Below are 17,083 nucleotides of genomic sequence, written 5' to 3'. Positions count from 1 at the left end.
TATGCACTTGGTATTTTGATAAAATGATATCTTGATTTTACAACAAAATTAATGTGGCTTTTAAGTACACTTATTTACGGAAGCTCAAAATGTAAAGAGAGGTGAATGAAAGAAACAAAGGTCAATAATTGAAAAAGATGAATTAGTCAAAATAATCCAAATAAACTTCGAAGTAATATTTTTCTTTTCTCACAATTATCACTGGGCCTGCTCCTGCACACATATCAGAGAAACATCTGAGGCATGTCAGAAATCTAAATCTCTCATGTCCTCTGAAACCACAGTTCTTGACTTCCTGAAGACACAGGCTTCTTTGTTGAGTTGTTGCTGCTGGAACAGCCTGTCAGTTTATCTATGACTGTTAACACTTGGCCTGTTAATTTAGTTTTCCCCCATATGTTCTCTTTAATTCTTAAAAGTAGTTCATCTGTGTCCACCATTTCAAGCTGAAATTACCACCACGCTCAAAAACATGCTATAAGATCACTTTATTTTAAAGCAGCTTGGCATTTGATATAACTTAAAAAAAAAACGGGAAAAAATTAGCAAGAAATAAATTCTACATCAAAAACAAATGGGACTTAAAATATGTAAAACATCTTGAGATAACTAAATCAGCAAATGCAACCACACAACAACATTGGCAGAAATCAGATGAGGACTTTAAAATAGCAAAACACTTCTGAGCTTTTTAGATTCAATTTCATGTAGGCAGAACTTATTCTTTGCATTGTAAACAAGCCCAGAGATTGCTTATTTTATACCTTAAATAACACAGTACACATTAAAAAAAAATCACTATATTAGCTGTGAATAACAGAAGTTCTAATTTAAAATCTGGGCTAGTGAATATACACAGGCAAACCATATGCAATGGGCGCAGCACCAATTATATGTTTTAAATGTGTTGCATTACGCGATTGGGCTAAATGCTGAAGAAGGGAGGAGCCAGAACCAGCAGAGAGCCAGGATTGCAGCAGAGCCGATGTGAAACGATCTAAATCTCGATCTGTTACGTCCCACAGGTTACCAAGCACTAGCGGGCTGGGGAAGAGACAAAGAACGATGTTCAATGATTAAGCAGTGCATTCTACATGCAACATTTCTGTACATGGATGGGTACTTTACCATCCAGCGGTCAAGTAGCTGAGGATGATTCCTGTTCCCTCCTGGTGTCCAAGTACACTGAGAGCAGCACTACTGCAGCCAAACAGAAGAGCTACTGCTCGCACAGGCCCTTTCAAAACCCTCTGAGCATCCAGAAAGCGAGCCCCTGCTCCATGTCCTATGTAACTACATAGAGGTATAAATACATATTGTCAGACTCAAATGACTTTATATTTATTTAATAAAGCACAGATTAATGGCAACTGTATGCAGCTTCACTCACATGTAGAGGTCTTTGGTGGTCACAACCTCTTGAAGTTTATCTGGGTCTGGAGCAGTTCCACAAACCCCCTGCCATGCTCGCTCACTGGCCAATCACAGACAGAGATGACAAACTAGAACCAGGACCAGTTACATAATTGTGGTCTTCATTGTGTTAGAGCACATTTTGTGAACTTACCCAGTAAACCATTCTTTAAAGCGATTCTCAGTGTCTGCCAGATTTCTATCTGGGTTAAGCACATAGTAAACTTTCTTAGGGTTCACGCCACGGGACAGAACACAACTTGAATCCATCTAAGAAAAGACAGACAAACAATTCACATTCAAGAAACTGTTCAGTGGAGTATTGTTGACTTATTTTATGTTGTAAAATAAAATGTCAAAAACATCTCGTGTTAACCACAGACCTTTTTTCAAGCAATGAACCAAAAAAACCATGCATAAAAAGTCAGAGCCAATGAAACCTTTGACTCAATGATATAGGACTATATAGAAATAGATTTTAAATTAACTTATTCCATAGCTCTCAAATTTAATTTGTGCTCTGTCAAGTTTTTGACATCATTAATACATAATATCATTGTTAATACATAATATCATTGTTAAACACAAGTACAGAAGAAAAAAAACTGCAATTCTGCAAAATATATCCTTTGTGTTCCATGGAAGCTAAAGGTTTAGAATTATGAATGATTGGTGAACTGACTCCAAGTATTATTCTGCACATGTTGTGCTTGTACTAAGTTATATACCTCTTTCAAATGACCATGTCCTAGCACTGCATGTAATGACGGCATGCGAGTGACAGAACGAGACTTCAGACAAGCGATGTTCTCCCAAGGCAACCTCTGCAAGAACTGTAGAAACACAAAATGTTCAGTATATTGACTCAGCTCAAAAAAATTTAATTGCCTTGCAGATTAGTGACGGTTTACCTTGTCTAAGATAAGAACTGTATGTCCCTTTGGCTCCTCCCTTCCTCTCAGTTCAGTCACACCCCCCTGCAGAAGCCTCAGGAAGTCCTTGTCCTGCTGACCCATCCCGTCCACGAGGCACTGCAGGTCTGGCAGGGACAGGAGTGGAGATGCTGAAAGAACCACCTTCAGAGAAAAAGGAAGTATTGAGGAGGAGTTACAGGGTGGAACATGTGATGATCAAAATAAAGCAGGTGCAAAGAGATACCTTTAGAATGTCCTGCGTGATCTTTGTTCCTTTCAGTGCCTTTTGAAAGCACTTCGCCTGCACTTCAAGCTCAGGGTCAGAGGTCAAAGGAAGGAGTAGAGTTCGCCACACCCCTAAAGCCTCTTCCATCTCTTCTAACATTTTCTGATGGACAAATAAAGACAGCCTCACATTGAGTACCCAACATCCTTCCTTCTACATGAATCATTTTCAAACGGTCAAAGACCATGTGTCTCACCTCCACACGAGCATCCAAAGCCTTTCTTCCTTCCCACCATTGCGATTTCTCAGCCACTGTGCTCACTTCTTTTTGCCCCTTCAACACTCCATCCATTTCTTCCAAAAGCACAGCAACAGAGCGCTAAAAGTAAAGGCAAATTGCAAACATCTCCCTTAATTTGAAAATATTATGGTAATGTTTTAAAGGTGTTGCATTAGGTACCGTATATTCCGGACTGTAAGTCGCACTTTTTTTTCATAGTTTGGCTGGTCCAGCGACTTATAATCAGGTGCGACTTATTCATCAAAATTAATTTGACATGAACCAAGAGAAATGGACCAAGAGAAAACATTACCATCTACAGCCGCGAGAGGGCGCTCTATGCTGCTCAGTGCTCCTGTAGTCTACCACGGAAAACATAGAGCGCCCTCTCACGACTGGAGACGGTAATGTTTTCTCTTGGTTCTAAATAAATGCGACTTAATAGTCCAGTGCGACTTAGTAAGTGGAAGTAGTGAAAACATCAGCACACAAGTGTATCTGTACCTTCCTGTCTGCAGTAGGGATTCGAACAGTGATTGGAGTAGAGCCACGCTCCAGTCGGGTCAGAAGAATAGAGCAGCCAATTTCATCAGGATACACACCCGTGAGCGACAGCAAGCACACGGTTATTCCTGGAGTAAAAATAAAGCATATTTAATAGATTGGTTGTTTGGCGATTTAAACCCACGTCAGCAGCTTTTGCTGTTTTTATGGTAAGTAACAAGCAGAGTATAAAAGAGCAATTCAAAAACCTGTATGAATAGGGAACTATCAGGTTTTTCAAATATGAATTGGATAAAAGCAAATACGGATTCAGACAGAGAGTTTTCAAAAGTGCTTGCAGAGTAATTTAATTTCCTTAAACCTGCACTATTTCATCAGAATTAAATCATTCTATAACATTCTTACAATACATATCAACAGGGCCAAAATTTACCTTACATTTTCTTACCACCATGAAACTACTTTGCAAATGTTTTATTACCGTGGCATTTTTGTTACAAACAGTGCCATTCTTTGGGTCATTTTCAGCTCAGCTGTTACCTGCTGGCAGATCTTTCAGCTGCTGCGTGAACTGCTGACAGTGTGTTTGTGGGAACTGCGTTGGGTGCGAGGAGGTGAAGGAAAAGATCTGCTCCAGCGCAGAGAGTTTCTGAGACTGTGTTGCCCCAGACGTTTCCTCCAGACTCAGAGCACCAAGACCTTCTGCTACATCATTGCATGATTTCTTTAGCTTCCTACAGAGATAGACAAAGAGGAGGTTCGATTCCTTAGGATGTGACTATCAGTCTGTCAAAATGTCTGCATTTCATGCTAAACTGAAATACCTGAGCTGGCTAACCACATGACGGGTCATGTGGTGGCGAGTGGACACACCCAGCGACTGTGCATGTAGCATTGCAGAAGTGATGGGATCTGTCTGGCCGAGGGACTGAGCAAGCAGTGTGCAGATGTGGGTAAAAAGAGAGGGAGGAGGGAAATGATGGAGGAGGAGCCACGAGGAACGCAGGTATGACTGGACTGCCTCTACTGACAGGTCAGCTAAATATGACATAAAACAAATACATTTATAGTAAAGACAATTTTGACAGCCCTAAATAGCAAAGACCTAAAAACTAAACTTTCATCAACACCCTTTCAGTTTTTTAATTTTTGCTTATGCCTACCAAGGTTACATTTATGTAATAAAAAATACAGTAAATAATAAATTTTTTAAATATTATTACAATCGTGCTGCTTAAAATCTTTGTGGAAACCTAAAAAAAAAAAAAAAAAAAAAAACAGAATTCTTTGATGACTACAAGGTTCAATAGAACAGCATCTACTTAAAATAAATATATTGTCACATTATGTCTTTATTGTCACAAGTATTCAATATTCTTTAAGTGACCCCCTAAAGATTAGTGCACACAGTATTTACCTAGGGGTGTAGATGCATGTGGTAGGGTTGTGTGAGATCCATTTCTTCTAAGCTCACTGAAACACTCTTGTCCAACATCTGCAGCCAGATCTCTCCTCAAGACCTCACAACCAGCATCTGGGCTGCCTACAACCACATATACACACACAATTAATTTAGCCCAATGAGGAGCAGTCAGATAAGCAATACAATTATATCAGTTTTGTTCTACAAACACACCTCTGTCATTTATCTCTGTGTCAGAGCCTCTGAGCTCCTCCAGGCTGATATCCAAAAGAACTTCATCATCCTCTTTAATCATCCTCATCTTCTCGGGTTCCTCTGTAGCCTCTGAACTTTGACTCTTTTTTGGTCGCCCTCTACGTGTGCGTGTCTGGGAGGATGAGCCAGTTTCTTCCTCAGAAGAGAGGCAGCTGGAGGAGAGGGCTGTGCTTTTCTTAGTGGTCCGTGTGCGTCGGGGAGGTTCTGATTCTACAGTGGGGTTCACAACTTTGGCGTCACTGGGAACGGAGTTCAGGGCTGGTTTCAGGGTGCGAGATGTTTTGGAGCTCGAGGTATTCCTCTTTTTTTCGGACTTTTCCACTACAGCAGGAGGTGCAGCTTCAGTGTCACTTTCATCACTGAACTCAACCTAAGAGAGAGAGAGTAGATGTAATGATTTCACTAATCATTTATGACATGATGTCTTCTAAAATTGTCTCAGGAAGTCATAAACCAATGGGCCAAACCTTGAAGCGAGAGCGCTTGGTTCGTTTAGGCGCAGCTGGCACAATCACAGGTTTCTTATCTGTAGGAGAAGAATCTTTGTAAACTTCAAACGACCCCTTTGGGCCAGTTTTAGACTTTGCAATCCCACGATTACTGGCAGATGGGTTTAATGAGTGTATAAGGTTGACAGAAATTTCAGGGACCTCATTAGTGAAGTCAAAGGCTCTCAAGTCACCAATGCCAGAGCTAGTGGAGACAGATTTGGGTCGGGATGTCCTTGTAGCTTTGGGTGTTTTGAAAACCATGGAAGATTTTGTGAAGGTAATTTTTGGCACCAAGTCCTTAGGTTTCTTAGGAACTACAGAGGACTCCTTTATTTTCCTGCTTTCTTGCTCTGCAGATGCACTCTTCATGTCAGGGTGGCATTTAGCACCGGTCTCTGGAGGAGTTGTGTCAGAAACGGGGCTCTTGGATCGATGCTTTGATTCAGTTTTGAGTTTTAATTGTGGTTTATTCTTCGGTGGATTCCAACCCCATACAGAAGAAAACAGTTCTTCAGGGTGACACTGTTTTTTCATGGCCAATGCCAAACAGCAGGCCACAGCTTTAGCCCCCAGCAGAGCAGCTCTGATGGGCCCAAGCTCTGGTGTCAGTGCCTCTTTGGGCGTCACTGCCTCCAGTCCTGCCTCTATTTCCTCCCACAGGACTGTAGCCTTTTCTTTGTCCCCGGTTCTAAGGAGCTGAAGCACAGCACCCAAATGCACTTTGCCTTGTTCCACCTTCAGCAGCGACAGACATAGTCCAGTTGACTTTTTAGAGGACATAAGTGCTGCCAAACTGTTTTGAAGCTTAGCTGCAACACTATGGCAGCGTTTCCTGGCATATTGGCGTAGCCGGCGAGAATGCACAGGGTCTGTCTGGAGGTCTGCCTGTAATAGTGCCCAGTGGATACCAACTCGAGCCACACTGAGCTCACTGCAGCAGGGACAGGAGCAGGTGTCTGCGTGGGTCAGACACGAAAGCACATGCTGCCGTTTGGGCTTCAGAGGAGGAGATGCTCCTTGGCTTCCTAATCGAGACATGGTCTCCACAGGCTCCTTGAGAAGGGCACGAGAGCTGAGGATTCCACTCAAATCATCATCTTCCTCAGGGGCCTGACCAGAGCAAGAAGGGGCAGCTGGCCGACCTTTGCGTGGTTTTATTTTAACCTCAGATTTCAGTTGCCGTCCCTTGCCAAAATCTATAAGCAGGGGAGATGAAAGCATAATAAATAATGTTTTTAAAATTACTACTGGTAAATACATTTGCATTAAATAAATTATTTTTAAAAAATGAATAAAAAAAACAATAAAACACATTTCTATTATATACATAACATTAAAATAATGCTTCAAAACCTCTTTCTCATCCAACTTGAAAAAAAAATAAAATAAATAAAAATCACAAATAATGTCTAGAGAGGGTTAAAAGGGTTTTGTCTTGGTAATTCTGGGTGGACCTTTCACAGGTAAAATTTTTTATCTTTACCTGTGCAGAGATCAAGTAAGTTTCTAACTTGCTCCAGATCCAAACTACTTGCTTCATTTGCACCCTTCATCAACTCCAGTTCAGCTTTCAACACCAACAGCTCAGCACAGCTATAAAACAAAATAACACGTATTAACAATCTGTCTGGTGTCCCAGGAGTACATTCAAACCTACATGTTGCTTAAAAGAAAAAGCATTATTTGGTTTATGTTGCTGCCCCTCAATGTCAGAAACACACGTTGGGATGTGACCTGTCACACACATTCTGCCTCTCATATTCACAGATATGGAGTATTTACTCACTGGCTGAGTGTCTGCAGTTTGGTGGCCAGTTTGAGAGCCTCTAGACACTGAGCTTTAGCTTCATGAACAGCCCCACTGCTGCTCCTCACGATCACCATCCTTTCGGAGCACACTAGCACCTCACTCAGCAACAGCCACTTAAATACAACACTGTCTCCTAAAGAGAGAAAACACACAAAGCTGAAAATAAGCAAGAATAATTTGTAGGTAGTCAAATATGCTTAGAAACAGTTAAAGCTTGTACCTTGATCTACAAAGCGTGAGTCTGTGTTTGGTCCAGGGGCTCCGTAAAACCCATTGCCCAGCAACATCATCACCAGGCTGCATAAAAGCTTTAACCCTTCATATTGAGCCGTGTCTGGAGTCTTCAGACCTACAACACACACAGTTTATACATTTGCTCCCACATAGTATTAGAGTAAGTGATGGGACTAATTTTCTGTCCATACTTAAGTTGATCAAAAACACGTTCACCATCATTAAAAAATTTGGGATCAGTAATATTTTTTTTCCAGATATTAATATTTATTCAGCAAGCTATATTAAATTGCAATATTATTGTTTTTACTGTTCTTTTGGACAAATAAATGGAGCTTTGATGAGCAAGACAGGAATCTTTAAAACCTTTTTTTCCCCCAAAAAATGATTTAAAATTAATCCAAGAAATAATAAAATGTTATATTTCCTTTTTAAAAACCAAGAAACTTTTTTTTCCCAGAGCTCTAATGAAAGTTCATACAAGATGGGTTTTGTTTGTTGTACCTAAATGTGTAAATTATATGAGCGCTCTCTCACCATGCTGAGTGATGCTCTGACGTAGCTGTGAGTCCAAAGTCTCTGTGTCCAGACTCAAGTATTCACTAGCTGTCTGCAGTGCTCGTGCCCGGACCAGGTACCAGCTCTTAGAATGATGCTGAGCAGACTCCTTTATCACCTCCATCAAGCAGCACACACCACGCTCCACCTGAGAGAAAGAGAGAGAGATATTAGTGTTACTTTAAGCAAGTATACAAAATACAGTATAAAAGAATTAACTAGTCCACAAAAAGTCATATAGACAAACATTACCTGTCCTAAAGCATAGTGTATCTGTGCTTTCTGCAGCACAGCAAGCATGGATATAACAGATGTGCCCTCGGAGCTCGGGACAGAGGTCAAACTCTGCTCTGCTTTTTCTAACTCCACCTGCACACAAAGGTCTGGTGTAAACAGCATGTTAAAAGCACAGAAGTACAGTGTAAACCATTCATTCACCTGTGCGAGCTGAGGACAGCCCAGATACAGCAAAATCCTGGCAGATTGGCAAAAGGCATTTGCACTATTCTGGGCATCGCCGAGGCTACGGAAAAGGGCAGCAGCGAGCTGATATCCCTCCAGAGCTTGCAGGTGCTAAGAGAGAAGATCTTTATTCAATACGAGTCTCAAATACTTCTTTCTTGGTTGTCAGCTTGAGTAAAATGATGTTACACAGAGTGGTGGGTGGTTTAGTCTTACTTTGCCCATAAGAGTGTAGAGGGCAGCCATCAATGTCATGGATGAAGCAGTGAGTTTAGGGTCTCTAACTGCAGGCACAGACCCCTTGAGCAGATTCCGCCACAGAGACAAACATCTGTCCAAAGGCTCACTCAGCTCTGACACACACATGATTCATCCACATAAGATTATCCCATAAAGCAGTGCTTCTCAAATCTCTTCTTGTGTCTGCATTCTGAGTTTGAGTGAATGACTTACTGCTCTGAGCTAGTAGATTGAAGCGTAGTCCATCATAGACTAACTGGCTCTCTTGTGATTTCTGTTTGTCTTCATACTCCAGATCATTAGTGGGAACAGGATCCATATTCATCTCCATTTTATTCTCCTCCTGCACTGCACGCAATCGCTTTTCTGTGTCCACAGCCTGTTACATACCAAAATGAAAATAGAGTGACTACAGTATGTACATTATGGTTCAAAAGTTTGAGGTCAGTAAAATTGATTTTGAACATTTTGCTTTGAAAATAGAATCTATAGGTTCTATCTGGAAGGAAGCTATAGACCTCTTGCAGGTTGGTCTCAAGAGTACAGATGTAGAGCCACAGGGAGGCGTGTGCCTTCTCATCCATCAGCCTATCAGCATTCTCTGCCGTCTCTGGCTCTGAATCCAGCAACCTCAATGCCTCATGGGTGAAGTCAACTGCTAAGCTGATTACCAAGAACCAAAAGATATTAAGTGCTTCATTTTAACATCTGATTCAAATAAGAGAAAAGTGGGAAAAGTTTTTCTGAAATATGGTCCTGTGGTCACGTTTACCCACCAGTCAGTCTGTTGGCTGAAGTCCTGATAGCAGACAACCTGTGCCATCTCACACAGATATGTAGCCCGTCTCAGTGTGTGTGGGGTTTCTTCATGGCAGATATCCAAGAGGTCACAGAGTGTGTTGTAGCGTTCCTGGGCTGTGTCTCCAGTCTGCTCTTTATACAAACGCAACTCCTCTTCTAACAAACACATCATCACCTCCTCGTCCACTATTGCTTCTCCCAACCCATCCCTCAGAGTCCTGACCCAACAAAAAGCCCATAATCAGCACATTCAATCACACTTAAACAATAGTACATCAGAAACCCCTTTCAATTGGCTTAGTTTAAGCTACCTTAGACGCGTGTCATCCTCTCCTGCCCGGGCAGCATCACACTTGGTTTTGACCCACAGCGATACAGGTTCTGCAAAATTATCCAAAATCTGTGTTCCCAAAACCTGAATCCAGCGCACAATCCAGTCTAGAGCCCGCTCCAGCTGACCCCCACGCCGGCTACACTGCACCGTCAGCATGAAACAGCGATTGACCTGAAACATCCACATAATACATCAACAGCTGAGACGCTTATATTGACATTTACCCATTTAACTGAATGTACAACTTACATTTATATAGAACATTTATTCAAATATTCATAATAGATAGAGCAAACAGCATACACATACAATACACTTGACTTTAAAGGCCAAGCGAGTCACAAAATGTCACAATATTATATTGCTCATTTTTATTTGTAGCTAATCCCAAACAAAGTTAACAAATGAGCAGAGGAAACTGTAGTTCTCACCCGATCCACAGGAAGAGAGGGTGGGCAATCCTTACACAGCTCCTGACACACAATCACAGCCAAACCAAAGGCTCCCTCATACAGCTTCCTGTTAAACAGCTCATACACCACGTTATTCACTGCACACACTAGAAGGAAAAAAAGCAAAGACATATTTATATAGAATTCATTTTAATGCTTGTGCACTCACTACGGTTTACAACTTTGGGGTCTGTGAGAATTTTTGTAAAATAAATTATTTTGATTCAGCAAGGAATCACTAAATTGATCAAAAGTGACAAAACTTTGGCATCGTTACAAAAATGTAACACCTTTTGAAAGATATCTACAATGGCTTCAAACACAGGTCATCCAATAAGATTTCAGCATGCAGATTTCAGGCAGACGTACCTGCTTTAAGTAAGAAATTGTCATTGTTGAGTGTCCGCAGTTCAGCAAGCATCCGTCCTGCTGTTGCCTGGCAGTACAACAGCACTCTGTCCAGAGCATCGCCGGCAGACACCTTTGGACACAAATGTTAAATGAAGGATATGAATGCGAAACATCTAGCTGATCAAAAAACGTAATCGTGGTCTCAAGACAGTTTAGCATATTACCTCAGATGCATGAAGACTATCATACATGATGATGAAGCCCTGGTAAAAACTGAAACAGAGCGAGTACTGAACCTGCTGTGAAATTGAGTCCTGGAAAACAAACAAGGTTTAAAAAAAAAAAAAAAAAAAAAATTCCTATTCCAAATACACATTACTAAGTAGCAGCAAATTATTATATAAACTTACTTTTTGCTGTGTGAGCAGAAGTTCCTGATATTCTTCCAAAAATGATAAGCAAGCCAGCAATGTAGTTATGTCCATGCCTTTACACTGACCAGCTTCCATCGCCCAAACCACCAGCTGACAAGCCTCCAATAGGGCATGAGACTCTGCAGCCGACATGGAATGGGGCAGCCCCCTGAGGGAACGTGCACTTTCAGTGAAAGCCTTGCTGCATTCACCCCCCAAGCTTAACGCACTCTGCAGCTGCACTGCATGATCTGCAAGGCTCAAAGCCAAGCGCAGACCCACGCGTCCATCAACACCCTCCAAAGCACCTTTTAACAGTCCAACAGCCTCGGCTGAAAACAGACTCTTGCAGAGCAGTTTACAGACCTTGAACACCACCTCACACCGCACGGCTAGCAAGCCATATGTCAGTGCAGAGTCCTGCTGATTGATTAAAGGGCCGAAGAACAGTTCTTGTAATTCAGAGGACAGAAAACTCACATCGTCATGAGTAAAACCACTGCAAGATCGTTCATATTCCACTACTGCTTCTTCTACGAACAGAGGAAGTTTAGATGGAAAAGAGGAAGAGCTGGACCCCTGTTCTAGGAGTTTGAAAGTTAAAGCTTGCAGCTGACAGTGAAGTCTGTCCCGTGGAAGGAGGGTGGAAGTACTCGCTCTGTTGGACAGGAGACTGTTCCACAGCACTGTGAAAAAATTCCGCACCAGAACATGGAAGTCCCCTGTCTGATAACAACACACAAAAATGTGAAGTTTACAGAAAGCTACTTGACATACGGACACATTATTAAAAAGAAACCATACTGTCTCCAAGCTACCCACAATTTTGGATCAAGGCTGAAAAAAAAAATAGAACTTTAAAATGTTTTGACCATATTTTTATTTTTAACTAAAACTCAAATATTATAAACGTTTTTTTTTATAATAAAAAGCTGAAATAAAATAAACTATAAATACTGGATGAAAATAAGTGTTGTCTTGAAATTTTGCCAATACACACACTAAAATTAGCTTGTAATAACTACAATGAAAATTGAACTACAGTTGAAAGAAAATAAAGTGAAAGCTAAACAGTAATATTAATATATATATATATATATATAAATAAATAAAATAAAAAACTTACATAAAAACAAAAAGTACAATAAAAAAAGGATAGTTCATTAATAAAAAATATATATAATGGAATATAACTGGTCATGACCTTGAGAAAACTTCAACAAGCACACTGTACCTCTGCAGACAAACACTTTAGTCTTCTATACATAAGTTGGCCCAATCGACAAGCAGGGCCGTGAGCTCCAAGGCTGGTGACTTTCTGTAGGATGTGGAACACTATTTTTTCAAGATAAAACGGGTTGCTCTGCATTCCTGACTCCTCGAGCGATTCAAACCCTTGGACGGCCAGTTCCACCAACTCCACTATCTTCTCCTGATGGCCAGGGTCCAGAGTCCCACTGCCCAGTCGCTGGTTACAAGCCCGGATGATACGATCGCACATTGTGCGACCATACGGACCAAAGCCATCATCCACATGTGTCTGCAACAAAATTAAATAAGAAAATAAAACCATACTTTAGCTTATTGGAAACCGTTCCCAATATCCCTTGCAACAGCTAACATAGAAAACTTATTTTACCTTCAGCTCGTCGTGAAGAACTACGGTGTCCTTTAAACAAGATAACTGCTGGACGTACTCCTCTGTTCTTAAGCACTTCATTATCACTGTTAAGACTGTAAAACAAGCTGCTTGTTAAATTACAAGCATTTCCGATATTAGACGATTTAGTGACATATAACAGTTACATACACACAAACATATAAGTTAACGTTCCAGGCAAAATACGCAATTATGTAATACAAGTTTGAAAAGATAAGGTCTAGAAGAAAATCTACTCTGAATTAACATTACTGCATTAAAAGTATATTCCATGATCATCATCTATGCTTTCTTGTAAACTTTGACATTTAAGTATAAACTAGCATGTAGCTAACTTAGGACAGCGTTAACCCACAATCCGTGTAAACAAATCAAACAAACCTGTTAGCCTGCCACCACCATGCTAGATTAAACGGTCAAATATAGATGAACAGCGATACAGTTCTGTTGTTGTGTAATGCGTTCATGTATTTATATAATGAATGTGGTTCAATAAAGAAAATGTAGTCCACCGTAATTTGAATGGTAGCAACGGAACGCAGAGTGATGTCGCGCACTTGTTTAAAATACCGCAAAGCCTATCGGGAAACTGCAGCGTCCCGGAAGTGGAGGTAATTTACCATGAGTACTGTAGTTTTTAGAATTCTATTCGTGATCAGAGCAGATGTGATGAATTTAAGTATAAGTCATTCAGAAATAGAAACGGACAGAAATGTCACCTGCTAATTAAAGATGAAAGAATAAAACTTTTTGGGGAAATATTGAATGGCACTTTTATTACTGAAGCAAAAGTAAAACAATTACACTATTAACGGTTTTGGAATAAAGCTGTTCAGGTCATACCTCAAACAAAATTTGAGATCACTGTTTAAAAATAATAATAATTTAAGCTGTAAACCTATTAGCACTAAAACACACCTTTGATTTGACCTTTGGTTTTATTTAGCAATATGACTGCTTAAAATTTCACATAAATGTAATAATTTTAAACACACACTTTTTTCTCATAAAAGGACATTCTCCATTTCTCTTAAGTAGAGTTGTTTAGTTTATCAACCTTTTCAGGAGAGAGAAGGCTTTGTGTTCATCATATATTACCATGCATAAAATGCATCACAATATTTACAACAATCATGTATTTAAATGTTTTATTGTTAGCTTAGAATATAGATTTTTATGATATTGACAAAATGTAAGATATACAATAAAAAAAATGCAAAAATAGGATATCACAATTGCAAACTCCAAGAGACACTCTCTCTCCTTAAATTAAATTGACTCAAAATCCTTTTCGTTTTCTTTGTCATGCAAAGGGTTGTACACCGTTGTGGTTGCACCTTTGAAAAGAGGATTCTGGGCCTGTACAGAACAAAAAGACATTTAATTGTTAAACGGTCATTCTGTAAATTATTTGATTTCAGAATAAAAACAAACAATATGTTGTCTACACAGGTTGTAATTCACTCTACATTTAAAGCCTACAAAGCTGACTGTGTTTAAGTGCTTAATAACACAGAGTGTCTTTGCATGTACATCACCTCTTTCCAGTTGGTCTGCTCCTGCGCTTTGACAAAGTTCTGATATTCTCTAATGTCATACAGCTCCAGCAGGCAACGGTAAATAATGATTATTATAATGCCAATAAAAATGATGCTTGACACAGAGATGCCAATTACAAGTGTAGTCTTATCAACAGAACCTACAGAGACAAAAAGGACAGACATTTGACATTCACAATTAAATCAGTTCTGTGTCATATATGAGTTTTAAAACAGTGTGCTTATTTTACAGTCTGGTCAAATTAATCTAAAGCAGTCTGTAATACATACGAGGCAGGTCTGCATATTGAAGCACAATTTTGCCGTCAACACCAAGTTTCACATCATATGACATGCTCGATCCATATGTGCAACGCAGCTCATGAGTGCCAACAAGACGAGATACTGTAGCATTCAAACATTTTACAGCACAGGCATTGGTATCAGAAGTACCAGCATTTACATGACATGCCACACAACCCCTAAAAACATATTAAAACAAAGACACATTTGTCAGACACTTTTATCCAAAGTAAATTTGCATTTATAATACATTGCATTCAATGTATATTATCAGTTCATGCATTCCATGGGAATCCAACCCATGACTTCGGTGTTGTTAGCAGTGTTAATTTAATATAATTGAGATACTACTATAGTTTTTAGTAATATCTTAAATTAGTTTGTAGTTTTATGTTTTATATTTTTTAATATACCTATAAGGTTTTTGTCCATTTTGATTTCAGTTTTACTTTTACTTACTTTAGTACATAAGTTTAAACTAAACATAAATAAGGATATGAAATATATCAAGCTCCAGTCTAAGTGGATAACAGGAATAAGCCTCACAATGATTCACAATTCAAAAGTCTTATTACTCAGCACTATGATCATTACAAGAACAGGAAGAGAAAACTGAAATTGTGACTTCAAAAAGAAACAAACCCACACACAAGTGCACACCTCACAAAAAATTTTTCTTGAAACACGGATATCAGATCAGAGGAAGAGACAGATACTCACTTCAACGGCGTGCACTCATTAGTGAATGCAGAACAGTTCTCTCCCTTGAATCCTTCGTTACACTTACAAACGTTGCAAGTGCATTTGCCTTGACCACTGCAAAGTAGATTGTTATTCATACATTTGTCTTGGCTAGGTGAGCAATGGCATGCAGGCCCCGTGTAGTCATGACTGCAGACACATTTCCCACACTTACATCTGCCTTTACCTATGACAAATGCATGGAGGGGATACATAGATTTAATAAAAGAAAGAAAGAAAGGCAACATTTTGTGCTATTGCATTGGACTTACCATTACAGAGCTTGTTATCATGGTATTCACAACTAGAGTCATCACATTCGCAGAATTTCCCACTGTAATGGCCTTGGCACATACACTTGCCACACTCACAGGAGCCATGTCCACTGCAAGTCACTGAGCTGTTGCGAGGCCGACAGGATGCCTGCATTTTGCTGGTGGAGTCTGCATCAGTCTGTTGTTTACACTCGCAGCGCTGACCCAAAAACTTTTCATTACAGCTAACAAACACATCACACACACACTGTACAAGTTAAAAAATGTAAACTGTAAGGAATACAGTATTTGCCAGCATGCACCAGCATTTAAAGCTGTTCAATCAAATAAGGTGTTCATTCGAAAGAGCTTTTTAAATAAATCAACATGACAATCAAATCACATCATATCACACATCATTCCGGCCTCATATTATATTTACCCACTTTTGTGAATTATAAAAGGTGATTTATACCACGAACCTACAAAAAAAAAAAAAAAAAAAAAACGAAAAAAAAAAAAACAGCACAAAATATCATAAAAGTAGTCTTTTAAAGACTTTACTGATAATTAACTGAAAAGGTCATGAAAATAACATGTTTGAAATAATTGGCACTTAGCTTCACATGTCATGTGAATAATCAAGACACATAAGTGACAAATGTGACTGGAAATGCAATTTTAAGAACTGCTGATGACTGTAATAGCTGCTTTTTTTTCTTTTTTTCTTTTGAGCTTGGTAGTAATAATAAAATATTGTTGATTAGCCTTTCAGCTAACTTGGGTAATAATGCAAATGAACACTAACATTTCTTTAGATAGATAAATAAAACTTTTGTAAGACAGTAATACAGGGCTGGAACAACATAATGACAAAATGTAATTTGTTTTATTCATTAAACTTGAACTTAAAGTTTATTATAATTTGAACTTCAAAGAGCCTCTAATCACGTGGTCTGTTAGCGGTTGCAGTTCCCCGCTGAGACGCTAGGGGTCTCTACCTGCACGCTCCGCATGAGAGTATTCCATTACTGCTGCAGTGTTTGGAATCCTCCTCTGGAACACCACAGTCACAGTCACACTCTGTATGCACTGTGATCTTCACCTCCTCATTGATGCCTTTCATTTTGATCCGAAATGTCTGAGGCTTCGTCAGACATGCAGACGCATTCAAACGTACATTGAATGTAATCTATAAAATCAAGAAATGAAAAGAAAAAAACAAAACTTATTCAGGCTTATGATATAACAACAAATTGTTCCTGGTTGCTGATAATTCAGATGAAACCACTGATGGTGGTGTTTACCAGCTCATGTTTAATGCCTTGACATTCTCCTTTCTCCTTCCATTCACTATCCAACTGATTCCCCTTACATGTAGACCTGTAGGAAATGTCCAATTCTTTTGGAGCTCCCTCCTGCTCTA

General features: G+C 39.6%; 2 protein-coding genes across 4 annotated transcripts in view; both read right to left on the bottom strand.

The window, feature by feature from the left end:
- Positions 1 to 473: 473 nt before the first annotated feature.
- On the bottom strand, positions 474 to 13,428 carry espl1 (extra spindle pole bodies like 1, separase). Of its 3 annotated transcripts, none has more exons than XM_052559127.1 (32): positions 13,203 to 13,428; positions 12,801 to 12,907; positions 12,396 to 12,701; positions 11,159 to 11,887; positions 10,973 to 11,062; positions 10,767 to 10,878; positions 10,377 to 10,504; positions 9,923 to 10,116; positions 9,587 to 9,829; positions 9,329 to 9,473; positions 9,024 to 9,189; positions 8,787 to 8,923; positions 8,547 to 8,681; positions 8,361 to 8,477; positions 8,088 to 8,256; positions 7,537 to 7,665; positions 7,293 to 7,449; positions 6,990 to 7,099; positions 5,483 to 6,702; positions 4,974 to 5,385; positions 4,755 to 4,880; positions 4,162 to 4,375; positions 3,878 to 4,071; positions 3,338 to 3,465; positions 2,810 to 2,932; positions 2,572 to 2,715; positions 2,325 to 2,489; positions 2,142 to 2,246; positions 1,568 to 1,683; positions 1,391 to 1,474; positions 1,129 to 1,293; positions 474 to 1,044 (listed from the first exon to the last, which is right to left on the bottom strand). In XM_052559127.1, exons 2-32 carry the CDS (start codon positions 12,879 to 12,881, stop codon positions 843 to 845), a joined length of 6,546 nt encoding a protein of 2,181 aa, XP_052415087.1. In that variant the 5' UTR covers positions 12,882 to 12,907; positions 13,203 to 13,428; the 3' UTR covers positions 474 to 842. The 3 variants fall into 3 exon arrangements, with proteins under 3 accessions (XP_052415087.1, XP_052415088.1, XP_052415089.1); XM_052559128.1 differs by having other exon boundaries at positions 12,801 to 12,895; positions 13,203 to 13,427; XM_052559129.1 differs by having other exon boundaries at positions 12,801 to 12,910; positions 13,203 to 13,415.
- A 527-nt stretch (positions 13,429 to 13,955) lies between these two features.
- The window catches only part of LOC127959758 (integrin beta-7), a gene marked incomplete in the record, with an annotated part of 16,054 nt that continues 12,926 nt past the window's right edge, over positions 13,956 to 17,083 (bottom strand). The window contains 7 exon segments of the mRNA XM_052559130.1: positions 13,956 to 14,180; positions 14,360 to 14,520; positions 14,651 to 14,841; positions 15,383 to 15,590; positions 15,676 to 15,902; positions 16,659 to 16,849; positions 16,965 to 17,083. Of these exon segments, the coding sequence (XP_052415090.1) occupies positions 14,091 to 14,180; positions 14,360 to 14,520; positions 14,651 to 14,841; positions 15,383 to 15,590; positions 15,676 to 15,902; positions 16,659 to 16,849; positions 16,965 to 17,083 (1,187 nt within the window).

The sequence above is a fragment of the Carassius gibelio genome, chromosome B6, assembly GCF_023724105.1.
Source record: "Carassius gibelio isolate Cgi1373 ecotype wild population from Czech Republic chromosome B6, carGib1.2-hapl.c, whole genome shotgun sequence".
Lineage (NCBI taxonomy): Eukaryota > Metazoa > Chordata > Actinopteri > Cypriniformes > Cyprinidae > Carassius > Carassius gibelio.
This window is presented reverse-complemented; position numbering and strand designations above follow the sequence as displayed.

What these genes read in the sequence shown, in the direction of transcription:
- espl1 (XM_052559127.1), bottom strand. Translation starts at nt 12,881, where the DNA reads ATGAAGTGCTTAAGAACAGAGGAGTACGTCCAGCAGTTATCTTGTTTA. An exon ending in ACATGCATCTACACCCCTAG is followed by an intron (nt 4,376 to 4,754) that starts GTAAATACTGTG and finishes TGTCATATTTAG; the next exon opens with CTGACCTGTCAGTAGAGGCA. An exon ending in GACATGGTCATTTGAAAGAG is followed by an intron (nt 1,684 to 2,141) that starts GTATATAACTTA and finishes GTCTTTTCTTAG; the next exon opens with ATGGATTCAAGTTGTGTTCT.